At 38.0% G+C, this 14,388-nt stretch overlaps 1 protein-coding gene across 1 annotated transcript in view; it reads right to left on the reverse strand.

The window, feature by feature from the left end:
* The window catches only part of dnah9 (dynein, axonemal, heavy chain 9), a 13,302-nt gene extending 503 nt beyond the window's left edge, over nt 1–12,799 (reverse strand). Inside the window, exons 1-9 of the mRNA XM_037980927.1 lie at nt 12,446–12,799; nt 11,012–11,211; nt 10,784–10,936; nt 8,432–8,562; nt 8,066–8,277; nt 4,931–5,164; nt 4,647–4,814; nt 4,119–4,235; nt 3,875–4,025 (exon numbers count right to left, since the gene is read on the reverse strand). Of these exons, the coding sequence (XP_037836855.1) occupies nt 3,875–4,025; nt 4,119–4,235; nt 4,647–4,814; nt 4,931–5,164; nt 8,066–8,277; nt 8,432–8,562; nt 10,784–10,936; nt 11,012–11,211; nt 12,446–12,799 (1,720 nt within the window). The remainder of the gene's footprint in view (nt 1–3,874; nt 4,026–4,118; nt 4,236–4,646; nt 4,815–4,930; nt 5,165–8,065; nt 8,278–8,431; nt 8,563–10,783; nt 10,937–11,011; nt 11,212–12,445) is intronic.
* Nucleotides 12,800–14,388: the final 1,589 nt, after the last annotated feature.

Consider the following 14,388-nt stretch of genomic DNA (forward strand, 5'->3'; position numbering starts at 1 on the left):
TAAAAAAAAAATATATATATATATATATACATATATATTTTGCTTCATGAACCAAAGTTTGGACTTCCTACTATGTTACTACTCAGAAGACTTTCAGCACATGTCTTCATGTGCCTGGCTTCTTGTATAAACCACAAGACTTTCCATTCCTTATTTATTTGTTCCTGCTTGAGAGGCCAATCATAGTTTTTACAGCAACTGCTCATGTTCTTGGTAGGAGTGACCAGATGTCTCACATTTTGGTTTTAAAAAGCCAACGCTGCATGAAGTTATTACTAAAATCTGGCCTGCAGTAGAGTCAGTGATGTGAAGAAAAAAAAAAAAAGTGAAACTGAGTTTAGTGCCAATGAATGAAACTGAGTACATTGTGAAACACAAGCAATCACTGTCTCTGCTGCTTTTGCATATGCCTGATCACAATAAACTGATTAGGTTTCGGCAGACTCTTTTAAAAACAATGAAAAAGAGGAGAAAATCAGAGGGAGCGTCCCTTTGTGCAGCTTATCAAAAGTGAAATTCAAGTATTTTGCAGTTTGTATTAAAATATTTAATCAAAACGGTTACAAAAACAAGACAATCAACAAAATATTTTTGTGCAGTGGTTAAAGCTGTCACCTCCCAGCAAGAAGGTTGCAGTATTGCTTCCCAGCCTGGGGCTTTTCTGGGTGGAGTTTACATGCTCTCCCCCTGAATACTTGGGTTTACTCTGTGTACTCTGGTTTCCTCCCACAGACCAAAAACTTGCATGTTAGGTTAATTGGTAACTCTAAACTGTCCCTAGGTGTGAGTGAGTGAATGGATGCTTGTCTCTATGAGTCCCTGTGATGGATTTGCGACCTGTCCAAAGTGTCCCCTGCCTCTCTCACAGTGACTGCTGGAGATAGGCACCAGCTCCCTGAGACCCAGAATGGAGAAGCAGGTAAAGAAAATGAATGCATAGATATCCTGCCATTTTCTGCTTTTATCTTTTCTTGCCTCCTAAATGAACCAACATCATTATCATCTTCATCTCAGGACACAAAGACACAAAGACTATGCAGCACCTTACACCATATTTCCTGCAATTATTATAAAAATCTAGAGTAATTTTTAAGTTCATATGTGAAGCACTTATATTTTCTAAGAATAACCTTTTCTTTACTCTCATGAGAAACAAACATTTTTAAATGATGAAATGGCTGGAAGGCTTCATATATATATATATATATATATATATATATATATATTATTTTTAAGCACTAAATCATTGAATGTTGTGTTTAACTGAAGTTGAAGTTAAAGTATCACTGATTGCCACACACCTGAGTGTGTGAAATTTGTTCTCCACATTTGACCCATCCCCTGAGGGAGCAGTGAGCAGCAGCATTGCCACAGTCAGGAATCATTTGGTGATCTAACCCACCAATTCCAACCCTTAATGCTGAGTGTCAAGCAGGGTGGCAATGGGTCCCATTTTTACATTCTTTGGTATGACCCGGCTGGGGATTGAACCCAGAACCTCCCAGTTTCAGGGCAGACACTCTACCACTACCACTGTTGATGTTTTTTTCTTGTTATTTGTCAAAAATCTTGAACTTTGGATATTTTCCCATTTTATGAAAGAGATTTTGTCAGTCAAGGTTTTAGTTAGGGAAAAAAGTTGTTACATTAAAAAACATGAAATTTAGAAAAATAAAAGCAACAATTGGGGAAAAATTGATTTCAGAAATCCCAACAACATACTGGAAGTGTACTACCATGCTGATTCATCATTATTATTTTATACAGTAGCCTACTTTCAACTAAACTAAATATATTTTAAGTGAAAGTTTAACAAGATTTGTTTTCAATTATTGTGAATACATTATTTTTCAAAACATTTGTGAATATTATTTTTTCTGTAATCAAGTAGCCCTAAATTCAAGTTAATTGTGGCTTTGAGTACAGTTGTGAGGAATTCTTGATTCATTCTCAGAGAAAGAAGGTTTGACTGGAAGCTGCACACTGAAGCAAAAAGTTTGAAGTCATGAAGAACCTCAAAAATAGGATGACATTTGTGCTAAATTTTAATACCATGTTGGTTCTGTTTTGGTGCTGAAGTGCTGAAACAATTTTCACAGAATTTCTGCTTTGCCACCTCCTGACTGGTTTTGATTTGCATTAACTAGTTTTCATGTGTTATTTGTTTGCACATGATTTTAAATGATGCACAATAGTTGGATTTGGATTAGGATAATGAATTTGAAGATGTGAAGTGAATAATAAATGCTGCTCTGGTTCAGTACATGGATCTGATAGAAAAAATCTTTGCTATCATTGTATATAAGCTTATTTCTAGCTGTTGTTGCAGGGACTGCATGCTGGATTGTCTCAAGTACAAAAACATAAAAACAACCTGAAATTGGTTTCTTTATTGATGAGCAAATAAACTTTAATTCTAATTCAAAGTATTAGTACTTCTTAAAGAAACGCAACCCCTCTCACAGTTGTAGCTATTTTAGTAAAACCTTGAAAATAACATTATACCCAACCTCATGTGATTTTGCAACATGTCACAATCAATAGTTTGTGTTGTGACTGACTCTCAGCTACTACCACATCAAATTTTAGCTCAATATCTGTATTATTGACTGAGTTAGAGCCAATAATGTGTTGGCTAATGTAGATCAGCTGTGGTGTCCATCTTGAATTGAATTAGCTTCAAATGTTAATCAGTTGCAGATGTTTAATTAGGGAATACTTTCTGCAAGTTTCAATAAAATCCATCCGGTTTTTCATGACATTTTTTGCTAACAGGAAAGCAGGGCAGATTCCAACAGTTAATGCTAAAATTTTAGGCAAAATCCTTGAGCAGTGAGTTGCACTTGAAGTATGGGTTGTTAATGACTCTCAGCTACAACTACACCAAAATTTAGCACAATTTCTGTAAAACTGATTGAATTATAGTGAGTTTTGCATTTTCTAAGGTCAGCTGGCTGTAATGGCCATCTTTAATTAGAGTGGTTCCAAAAAGTAGTCCAGTGATTCATTAACTAATATGGTGTTAGATAGACACACAAAAACACACAGAGGCGAGCAAAACATTCTGTGATTGTCTGTCTTTGTCTTTTAAAATGTGAAAAAAGTGAAAATCATAACTTGTATTATTTTAGCTGAATAATTGTGTTCTGTACTTACTCTTCTTCACAATTTAATCAGATCCACTGCTGAAATACATTACCTTTAAGAGTTGATTAGGGAGATAAAACACATTCAACACAACCAAAATCACTGTTGAGAACTGGGAATGTATATAAATTAGATAACTGAAAAATGTCAGTGTTTGGGATATTAAGAGCCTAATTTTTAAACCTATAGCCAATAAAGGTTAATTTTTAAAAATAAACATCTAAATTTTGCACTACCTTCCACACTGTCCCACACAAACCTACTCTTTGCCCCATGTTCAGGTCAGGTAACCCCGAACACTAATTGTTGCATATGTAAAGATGAGTTGTCCTAACAGGACAGTAGAAAAATTATAAATGAAATTATACAAACCAGTCTGAAAGTTTGAGATAGGACAGCACTTTTGAGTAGACAGTGTGTGTGTGTGTGTGTGTTTAAAGTCAGCAGAAATCCAAAGATCTTGTTTTTTAATTAAGTTTTAAAATTAAGACCGCTCAAAGTTCAATCCCTCGAACATCTTTTATAGTGTCCTTAAGGCTTTGTATTAAATCTCACTGTTCACTGAGCTTAAACCTATTTCCTTCCTCTTAAGCCTTTTTTCTGACAGGAAGGACAACCCTATTCCTGCTCAGACGCAAACGGGAAAGTTCACCAAAACCAGAGGGGCCATATTTCCATGTATAACTTCACAATAAATGAAAATAATGTAAGACCTGATGGATCTCACCCAGCTCATCTATAGTTCCCATATGTTTGTTGAACAGGACTTTACAGTGGTCCAGTTCTTGGTCAAACATGGACAAAAGAGAAGGGAATCTGCTCTGAGCGTCTGCGGCGACTAGTGGGCGCTCCAATAGGCTGCCAAACATATCCACAACCTGCAAACAGGTCAAACAGACGTTCATATACCTGTCTGTGTGTGTCACTTTAATTAGTCTTTGATGTGAGAAGGAGAGAAAGAGTTCTCAGACCTTGAAGGTGTGCTCCAGTTCTGAGGCGTCATCAAAAGCCTGACAGAACACAGCTCCCAGTCGCCGCTCTGCGTCATCCACCTTCAGTTTAAACTCCTTCACATCTTCTTCAAACTCCTGCAAGGCAAGCAGCTCATCAAAACCGATGGTGAAAACACCACTCAGCAGTGCAAGCTAACCCACAGCCAGCCTGCCATATTGCTTTTCACATCTCACTGACTCAAAGTGTTTCTGCTGAGAACTCGGACTGTTTCTTACAAGCAAAGTAAATTGCTTATCCAGACAAACTGTAACACACGGACACAAAATAAAACAACTGTTTGTTGGCAAAAAAAGGTGACCAAGCAGCTGTGGTGTTTGCAAGGCTGAGAGGTTTCCTGGAAAAACAAAACACATAGAGCTTGTAACTTTTTAAATCTTATCAAACCTCTGTAAAAAATGAGCTGACCTCAGCTTGGCTTCGGAAACTCACTCCCAGTTTTTCCAAGGAAACAAGAAAACAAAACTTGTGTACTATGGATCTCATACCATGTTGCTGATGTCCAAGCAGTCATAAGGCTTCTCTGTGAGGTGTTTGTAAGTGCCCGAGAACTCTTGGTGAAGAAGCTGGACCTGCAGGTTCAGGGCTCGGCCTCGAACGCCTCCCATCTCCAGTTTCTCGAGTTTCAGCAGGTCCAACGCTGTTGACAGGATGTCCTGTGGTCAAACAGAGAGCAATCAAAATTTACTTCAGGGAGAAAACAGACATTTTTAGGACAACTGTCAAGCCAGGTTGCCATCTTTCCATTCATTGATAGTACTCCTGTACTCACCTTAACAGTTTTGACTCTGCAGATAAACTGATCAAACCTAAAGAAAACCAAGAGCGGAGAAAAATCCCAAGGCGTAATCAAGGTCCCGTTTTTCTGATACTGTCTCAAATTGGCCTTACGATCTTCGTAAGTGCTCCTGAAGAGCTCCAGGACCTCCAGACTTAACTGGACCTTGAGGAGACTCTCTAAAATATCTCCTCTCAGAACTTCCTCTGGAACCAGATAAGCCCGGGCCTGGTGGGAGGAGGACAGTAACAGGTCAGTAAGTGAACTTATTTATTTAGTACATTTTAAAACCAATGCCACAAACTGCTTTACACAAAGTATAAATTTCAGTGGTTCATGAGATACTTTGCTAACAGATAAAATTGACTGTAAACATTACCAAAGTTTCACACAAAGATTTTGTGCAATTTGTAGTGCATGTAATATGTGTTGGGAATGACTTTCAACTACCTTCCCACCAAATTGTTGTTAAATATTAGTTAAACTAACTGAGTTATAGCCATTTTTGTGTTTGCTTAGATCAATAAGCAGTGCTGGCCATCTTGAATTGGGTTGACTCATAAATTTATTCAGTAGTAGATGTGCATCCAATGATTACTTATAATCTGTTGAGGAATTCATGAGATATTATGCTAACACAACAGACAAACAAACACTCACATACACTTACTGAGACATCAGCAATAACATTATCACCTTCCTTCCAGAAGCGGGCAAACAAGTCCAAATATAGACCCCTGAGGCACCTCTCAAGTCAAAGTTGCCCCAGAAAAAAAATCCTATGTTGTATCAGAAATCCTTCAGTCTCCAGCAGCTTCACATTCACTGAAAGCATGTCTGTGGAAACCTTAATTAAGTAAAATGGTTTTCTTAATGTGCAAGAGTAAACATGGTTAGACTCCAAGAACTATAAGAACAAGGGTGACACTGATAATACTTAATAAAGCATAAATAGTCCTCACTTAAAATTTTTATTGTAGTTGTATCTAAGAATTGTTCACAACATATACTATGAGTGCTAAGGGATCTCAGTGTCAGCTATGAATGCAGATTTTCAAGATTTAAGCAAAACAGCTGAGACAACATGATGCTCATAATTAAATCATAATTTAAAACTTTGGCAAGAAAGGTGGTGGGCAATATAAATTGTTTTAAGGAATGCTATTTTTTTTTTTAATTTCTTCACATTTTCACCCACATAAAAGGAATTTCAAAACACATCAACATAGGCGGTCAAATACCAAACAGTGTGCCAGTAGCTTAGGGGATTGTTTGTAAAGGTCCAACAAGGCTTTGAACATTTTTCAGACCAATTTTTTTATTTTATATTTATTATACATCAAAAAGGTATGTCATGGTAAAAAAAAGACCTACAGTAAAACCTAAATCTATCAGACTTGACTGACTCTGAAAACAGAGATCATTCAGAGCGTCACAGGATGCAGATAAGGTAAGAAAGGGACATCAGAGGGGATTAGAGTTAGTCTGTGGTCAAAATGTGCGTTTAGAACATCATAATTGAGTCCACAATGCATCACAATACATCAGTCTCTCAGTGGTTTTCTCCATGTTCATATAATCATGGAAGCAGGATCATGTGGAGCTTCCGTTTAAATACAAGTAAAATGGGAATAAATGGATCACCAGAAGCAAGGTTACAGATTTTATCCACTTGAATGTACTAAAATCTCAGGGTTTTTACATTTCCCGCTTTCTACATGAAATCCTCTGTTTCTTTGAAGTCAGTGGACCTTTAAACTGTCAGCTGTGAGACAGAGTTGAGAACTCCTCTGACTACAGTCTCCCAGTGACTCTGGCATTTAAAGTGCACAGCTTTTCAGAGTTAAAACAAATCGAGTGCATCACGTCTGGAGGCAGACCGTGTGAACCTGCTGCTCTATCAGCTGAAAAGAATGATAGATCTCAGATAAAATAAACAAATCTAACTGCTGGGATTTCTGCAGAGAGAGCAAGAAATGAGGCTGTTGCAGGTTTTATGTGATATTTCTTTTATCCATCACTAAAAAAAAAGGAAAACAATCTATATTGGGTTTTTATGTATTTCTCACTTAAAATTGAATCTTTTTTTGTAATTTTTAGTCAAAATCTAGTTTTAAGACTGGTGTCACTTCAATTATGTATTTAGATTTCAATCTAAACTAGCAAAAGTGTATACATTGACACAGGAAACAAAAGGGAATTAATTAAAAAACTGGTTGGCCTTTAAAGGCTCTTTCATAAAGCAATTTCACAAAATGGGCGCAAAGACCAGACAGTCTTTTAGGGTGCCTCTTGCCATTCATAAAACACTGATGGATCTGCCTACATCCCACACAGACTGGAGTGTTCAGAAATGAAGGGAGCAGGGTGGAACCAAAAAAATGTTCGATGCTTCATTTGTGTGACGGAAGCCTCTTGGACAAGATTTCTCACAACATGGGAGATGAGCTCAGTGTGATTCTGTTTGTGTTCAACAAAATACTCCAAATAAATGCACAACTGCTGCAATTTGTCTTGTTTTGACTTTTAAGTCCTGCAGCTGGGTGGTTGCTGAAAGTGCATGTCATCACTTGGTCACATAATCCAACCACAAACAAAGCTAGTTTCCCTTTTATGTGTTGATAGTTTTGGTTGATAGTTTACTACCTCGCTTTATGACACAAAGGCACACAAGGGTGGGTTGGCTTTAACCCCCCTTGCTGCCTCAGTCCATTCAGACATCGCACATCGCCTTAGGTGTCTTGTGAAAGGGCCTTAAATGAGATTGTGCGAGATCTGTTTATAAAACTATTAACTACCCAAGTCAACTCTGTATGTCAAGTTAGCAAAATATCTCATAGATGGATTTAAATGAAACTCTCAAAACCAAATATTGGATGTACTGTATATCTACAACTGATTAAAGTTTGGGGTCAACCTAATTAAAGATCACTTTTACAGCCAACTGACATTAAGAAACACAGAAACTGCTTTTACTCAGCCGAGTTCACAAATACTGAGGAAGAATTTGGTAGAGTCATGCCCAACCTAACCTCCAAGCACTACACATACAGCATCATCTTTGCTTTAAACTTTAGCAATAACTGTTAGACTCAACACGAATTGTTTGCAAAATAGCACACAGCCAACCTGTTGTATGAGGAGGTTGCATGTTGTCTGCAGCAGAACAATGAGGCGTGCTGGGGTGTTGTAGTGTTTGGAGTTGGCCCACACGAGGCACACAGTGTGCATTAATGGTTTAATTTGACCTTTGACATCAGGAAACTCCATGTTCTCCATGTCGTCAAACAGATGCTGCATGGGGGTCAGGTACATCCAAATGTCCTTAGCCTCCTCCAAAGCTGTCAAAAAGAGACATGATAAATAAATGAGTGATTTATCTGCTTTATTATTCTGACTCTGCACATATGAAATCAAACTGTTGATGATTAACCACAAATTCAGTTTTAAGGTTGTTTTTTTTTTTTGAGAAACAAGTTTCTTTTCTGCATTTACCTGCAACAACATCCCGTTGCATGCTCTGAAAAGCAGGAGAGTAGCTGCTTTCTGCAGCCTCCAATAACACAGACATGTTTTTCACTTTGGAGGAGTTTAACTGAGACTGGATGGACTCCAAATCTGCAGATCTGAGAGGGAGGGGCAAAAAAAACAAACATACAAGACAAAAGGGTTTTAATCACATTTTAGAAAAAATATTATAACCCAGGATGAGACTATACCAACTGTTTGTAAATTCATTACTAAGAGTTTGTGTGAAATTCATCCAAAGCATTTTGAATTCCAACTTTTTACACTAACAAGTGCCAAAACATGGCATTATGAGCATAAAAAACACAATATTTTCTTGTATTATGGCTTTGATATACTTATAAGTTACATTATGCTGTCCTTGGAGAAAATCAGTAATCTTAGTAGTGCAATTATGATTTATGAGAAAGAAAAGGTTTGATTCCTTTTTCACATCCTTTAGTCATTTATGTTAATACTGCAGCATAATGTTTTCTAAAATGAGGCATTTCTGCTACTTTTGTGCTTTTTCAGAAACATTATTCAAATGGCAGGAATTCTATTGCAAATGTTGTCTAGAACCAGCAAATGGTCTTAGATCTCAATATATTTTTCGGCATTAAAATAATTGTTCCTACATTCCATTTATAACCTCATCCACATCCTGCAAAGCACTTTGCAGCATGTTTCTCGTACACGCACTTAAACAGGTTTTTTTTTTATATACACAGAGCATGCTTTTAAATTCTCACTCATACCAAGAGCGTATTGGGGGCATTGGTGGTGATGGTGGTGGTGGTGATTGGGAGGAAGGGGGGGAGGGGTTAAATTACCTCTTCTTGTTCTGCAGAAGCCTGTTAATCACCCATTGATTTAAATCAGGTGTGTTGGAACAGAGAAACAAGTAAAACATGCAGGATAGTGACCCTCGAGGACCAGGATTGGCCACCCCTGGTGTAGTTTGTGTTCCCCTATTTTAGATTTAGTTCCTTGTTTATCATCATGTTTCAGTGTTAATTTTTGCCAGTGTTTTTCTGTTCCGAGTTTCCTTTAGTTACTCTGTCATGCCTTGTTTCAAACACACCTGTCAGCCGATTGTAATCAACTTACCTACTTCCAATTGCCAATCACCCCCAGTAGGTATAAACTCCCTGGTTCTACTCATTCTCTACCTGCTGGTCCTCACCAACAACCATTGCAGTGTGTGGTTGGGTGTTTTATCTTTAAGGCAAACCAGTTTGAGCTACACCAGGATGTTCTGACTGTAGAAAATCCTTTTAAGTTTCTCAGATACTCCAGCAACATATGGCATGTGACTTTTCTTCATATCTTCTCTGCTTAGTTCTGTGGCTTGTTTTCAGATTTGCTGGCTGATTTGACAATTGTCCAGTTTGGATGTCCACAAATATGGATAACTTTTCTTAATGTTTTTCCTTTTTTGTGTTAGTGGAGATAAATGTAAAGTTCTGATAATAGGTTTGTGTTTCAATGGGTGGTGATAAGCAAAAAGAAGACTGTGCTCTGTGTAAGTCTGTGAAAAACAATAGACGGACTTCCATCCCCATGTGCACCAAACTGATCCAAAACGGCAATTTGTTGTCCCTGGCATCTGCTCTGGTCCATCCACATATCTGAACCACTGGCTTGGTGATCTTCCCTTGTAGAATTTCAGATCTCTCTTTTCTGCCTCTTCCATGTAGAGATTGGGCACAATCGGTGAAACTTGAGATGACATGGCACGACTATGCTTTAGTGTATAAAAACTAAACAGTGTTTCTGATGTAATGCTAATGTATGAAAATCTGCAAGGAAAGTCACAATAAAATGTCCAATGAAATAATAATCCAAATAGATTTAAGATTCACTCTTTGTTTTGTGATGTGTGCTTGTATTTTTGTGGATTTTATTATTTGACAAAAACGGCAAGAATTTTGTTCCTTAAATTAAGATCATCTTAATTTAAATGAAGATGATTGGCGGGTGATATGCATTCCTTTAAGGAAAGCTAGGCCTTTCTTTTTATACAGTTTCATTTTTGCTGTTCAGCACTTAGTTGCAACTCATTTGAGATTGTCAGTGTGGTGCAGTTGTGTTTAAATTAGCAATAATTTTGCTTCAAAAGCAAATTTCTTCAAACAAAAAGGAAAGAAAGAAAGAAAGCACCGGTCTACAAATTCCATTTTTCACTTGATAGCACAGCACAGCTGTTCTGAAACTTGGTAATTCAGCAGCCCCAGCATAAGGCAATCTAACTTGAAACCTACGGGGACGTGTTGCTCTCCCCCAGTTCTGACGTTGATGTCAGAGCTGCTTTGGTTCTGCAGCGACAGAGGTTCTGACCTATTCTTCCAGAAGAGCAGCTCAGTCTGAGGAGTGGGATGTTTTCCTGTCAGCACAGCCTCATAGGAGTCTTTGTTGAGGACCACGCGGATCTGATGGCTCCACTCAATCACTGTGGACTCCAAGGAGTGGATGATGTTCTTGTCGACCCTGCTGGGACGTTTCACAGGTAAATTATTTTACAAATCAGGACAAACGATATGTTGACACAATGCCGTCCGTCCCAGCTACCTGTTGTCTGTCTCCGGGGCAGCTCGGCCTACTCTCTGGGAACCTGCCGGGAGGGGAAGCAGTGTTTTGCCTCGGGCTCGTCCTGACACAATAAACACACTGGTCTTCAGGGAGTGGATGTGGTTCCTGATGTCCTGGGACACAACCTGCGGCCATGTGGCATGGTTCTTACTGTTGGAGAGCAGAGGGGCCACCACCTACAGCAAAGTTAATGAAAAGAAGGTTTCTATGCTTGAACAATTGTTGATATTTTTCATTGTGGGCTGCCATGGAAGGTGAAAGGGCAATAATAATTTTGCCTGTGTTTTTGCAGCAGTTGGTTAGGGTTAAAACGAGTTTAGCTGATAGTAAGTTACCCAGTTACTTATGGCTCTAAAATAATTAATACATTTGGATCATACAAGGGATCAGGACTGTTTAATGCAGATTTAAAAGGAAATGCAATATATATATATCAACACTTTTTAAGTCATGTATTTGGCAGGATGATAGGCTGTGTTGATTCTGGGCAAAAATTTGCCTTTCATCTATTCAATTTGAGTAATTTATGTTTGACATTACATAAAAATGAAAACAATAACACATGCACACTGTTTAGTCATAATGATTCTCTTATAGCCTGGATAATTCATTCTAGCATTTTCATTTAATTGCATTTAGCTCATTTCATTTCACCAAAACTCAAACAGCCAAAAGGCCTTCTAATTTTCTTGGAAGAATACATATCACCCGTTGCCTTTCATGCCAGAGTTTTAGAATAAGCTCGTCCTTTGATTAGAAAGTGTAGCTGTTTGGGTCAAACCTTGAAAATCACTTGCAAGATCTGTTGGCACTCAATGTATGTGTTGTTAATGACTCTCAGGTACTACCACCCCAAATCTTAGCTCATTATTTATAAAACTGACTGACTTTTAGCTGTATCTACTTTTGTTCAGTTATCTACGGCAACCAGCTTGAACTGGGTTGACTCCAAATGTTAATCAGTTCTCCATGTTTGTCCAGTGATTATTTTAGGAAAGTTTCATTCAAAAGCTTTAAACCTTTGGTGGCGGCCACTAATACAAACTGACTTTTAGTTATTTTCATGTGGTTTCTAAGTGTTTGTTGATTAAAAAGAAATAATCAGCTTAAATTGCTCATGCCGGATTATATCCTGTTGGTATTTTTGATGATCACATCAAACAGATTTTATCTTTTTGTCTTCTCTTGATTACTTTAGAAGTACCTGCTTTGGTGAAATCAATGTTTTTATGTTTTTAGTTCAAGTGGACTGAATTCAGTTCCTTTATTCCTGTGGTGTAAACAGAATAAATTAGAGTAGATGTAATTTAGTATTCTATTTATCAGAAAAACTAACATATCCTAGTATAAACCCTCCCAGAGGCAACATCTGCTCATGTTGAGTCACATGTAATCATTAACGCTGCTTACCTCCTGAACCAGAGCAGACAACTGGTCCAGTGGAGCGTGAGACATGTCTCCGTAGACCAGGCTGTCCTTCATGGACTCTGGACTCAGCGTAGCTTTGTCTTTTTTTATAAAGTACACTGACTTGTGTTTGGAGCTACCAGAGAAGGAGGCTGCAGGCTCCGGTAGTCCGGCCGAGTCAACAGACACCACCAGAGTCCTCTGATCTGACCGGTCCAGGAAGTCCTGCAGCACTTGCACGCTGTCCTCGTTGGACACACATCTCTGCCATCTGTCCTGCTTCAGCTTCAGAGCTCTCAGCGCCAGGTCCACAATGAGACCCAGCCTTTGGTCCTCAGCAGCAAGTGGCTCGTCCATGTCCTCAGGGTGCTCTGCTGTCCTGGGTCAGTCCCGGTGAGTGCAGGAACTGATTTGTGTTTCGGCCTCCATAGTAACGCTGTGTTTGCATTAATCAGACCGTTGCTTAGGGGACACGGCAGACCTGGAGCTGACCCGGGAGCAGGACTTCCTTCTGTCTGTTTGAATCCTGAATGACAGCCATTGTTCTCTGTCAGGCTTTTGTTTGAGTTTGAGGCAAACTTGTAACCACTGTGGGGAAAAAGACCATTGTGTTAAAACCAACAATGTGTGAAGAAAAAAGGAAAAGTTACAGCTCTGCTTCCTTCACTTCTCACATTTTGGATTTACGTATTTTTACCCATTCATACGGCTCACCACTGAAGGTGGGAGGGCAACCATGTTTTACTCATGTCTCAGTGTGTGTGTGTGTGTGTGTGTGTTTGTTTGTTTGTCTGTGCAATTAGCAAAATAGCTCATGAATCACAGAACAGATTTCAATGGAACTTTCAAAAACTAATCATTGGATGTACCTACGCAACTGATTAACGTTTGGAGTCAACCCAATTTAAGATGGCCGTCACAGCCAAATTAATTTAGGAAACAAAACTAGCTCTAACTCAGCCACTCTGACAGATATTGAGCTGGAATTTGGCATGTGCAATTTCAGCAATTGATTCATAATTAGAACTTTACAGTTAAAGAGAATTGATTAACGGCCTCTACAGAATTTAGGTTTTAAAATCCCAAAAAAACCAGGATGTTTTATTGTGTAGTTCCAAATACTCTCGCATTGCTTAGATTATTACAAAAGTAATTAGCAGAAATACTACTGGGCTTTATAAAAGATATTTAATGTTTGTTGGATTGTTCAGCTACTTTGACACTCATCAAAATTTCTTCAAAGATTTTCTACTTAAATCATTCTTTCTTTTGATTATTTCTAAAAAGATATGAGTATACATACAAACTTTTATGGATATACTTATAGTTAAACAGACTGATTTTAAGGTTTGACTGAACCAAACTCGCTGACTAAATACCAGTAAAAGGGAAAAAAAGGTCCAAAATTACCCTGAAATTGTCTTTATTGTTGTTTGTTTTGAAATCCAAACGATTTAATTTCAAGTGATAAGAACACAAAACAGTAAAAAAGGCAAAAAAAGGATGAATCTTCTTTAAAGGCTCTGTAAAGATGTGAGCGAAGGGAAACATTGTGCGGTTATATACTTTCATCAGGGGGATGCTTTTAGGAATGGTTAAGATTTTTGTTTTCAGACCACAGCTGGCACAGATTAGCATTCATTGCGGGAATATTTTGAATTTTCATACTGAAAAGATCAGAGGGGACTTTTAAAGCTGTGCCCTTTCAAAGCTATAATTATGATGACATAATTTATGGATTTGGTTTCTTTCTCTCGATATTGCTTCTCTTAATTCATTCCAAGCAGAGGGAGGTTTGTCTTTAAGTAATCAACAACAGAGAGATGAGAATTGTTTGTAAAAATTAGTATTTCTTCAGCACCGATCAGTGCTAAGTTACACTATTCATGTAAAACTTCTTATTAATAAAATGTTTTAAACCCTGATGGTTTTATGGAGTTCTTATG

The sequence above is a fragment of the Kryptolebias marmoratus genome, linkage group LG17, assembly GCF_001649575.2.
Source record: "Kryptolebias marmoratus isolate JLee-2015 linkage group LG17, ASM164957v2, whole genome shotgun sequence".
NCBI lineage: Eukaryota > Metazoa > Chordata > Actinopteri > Cyprinodontiformes > Rivulidae > Kryptolebias > Kryptolebias marmoratus.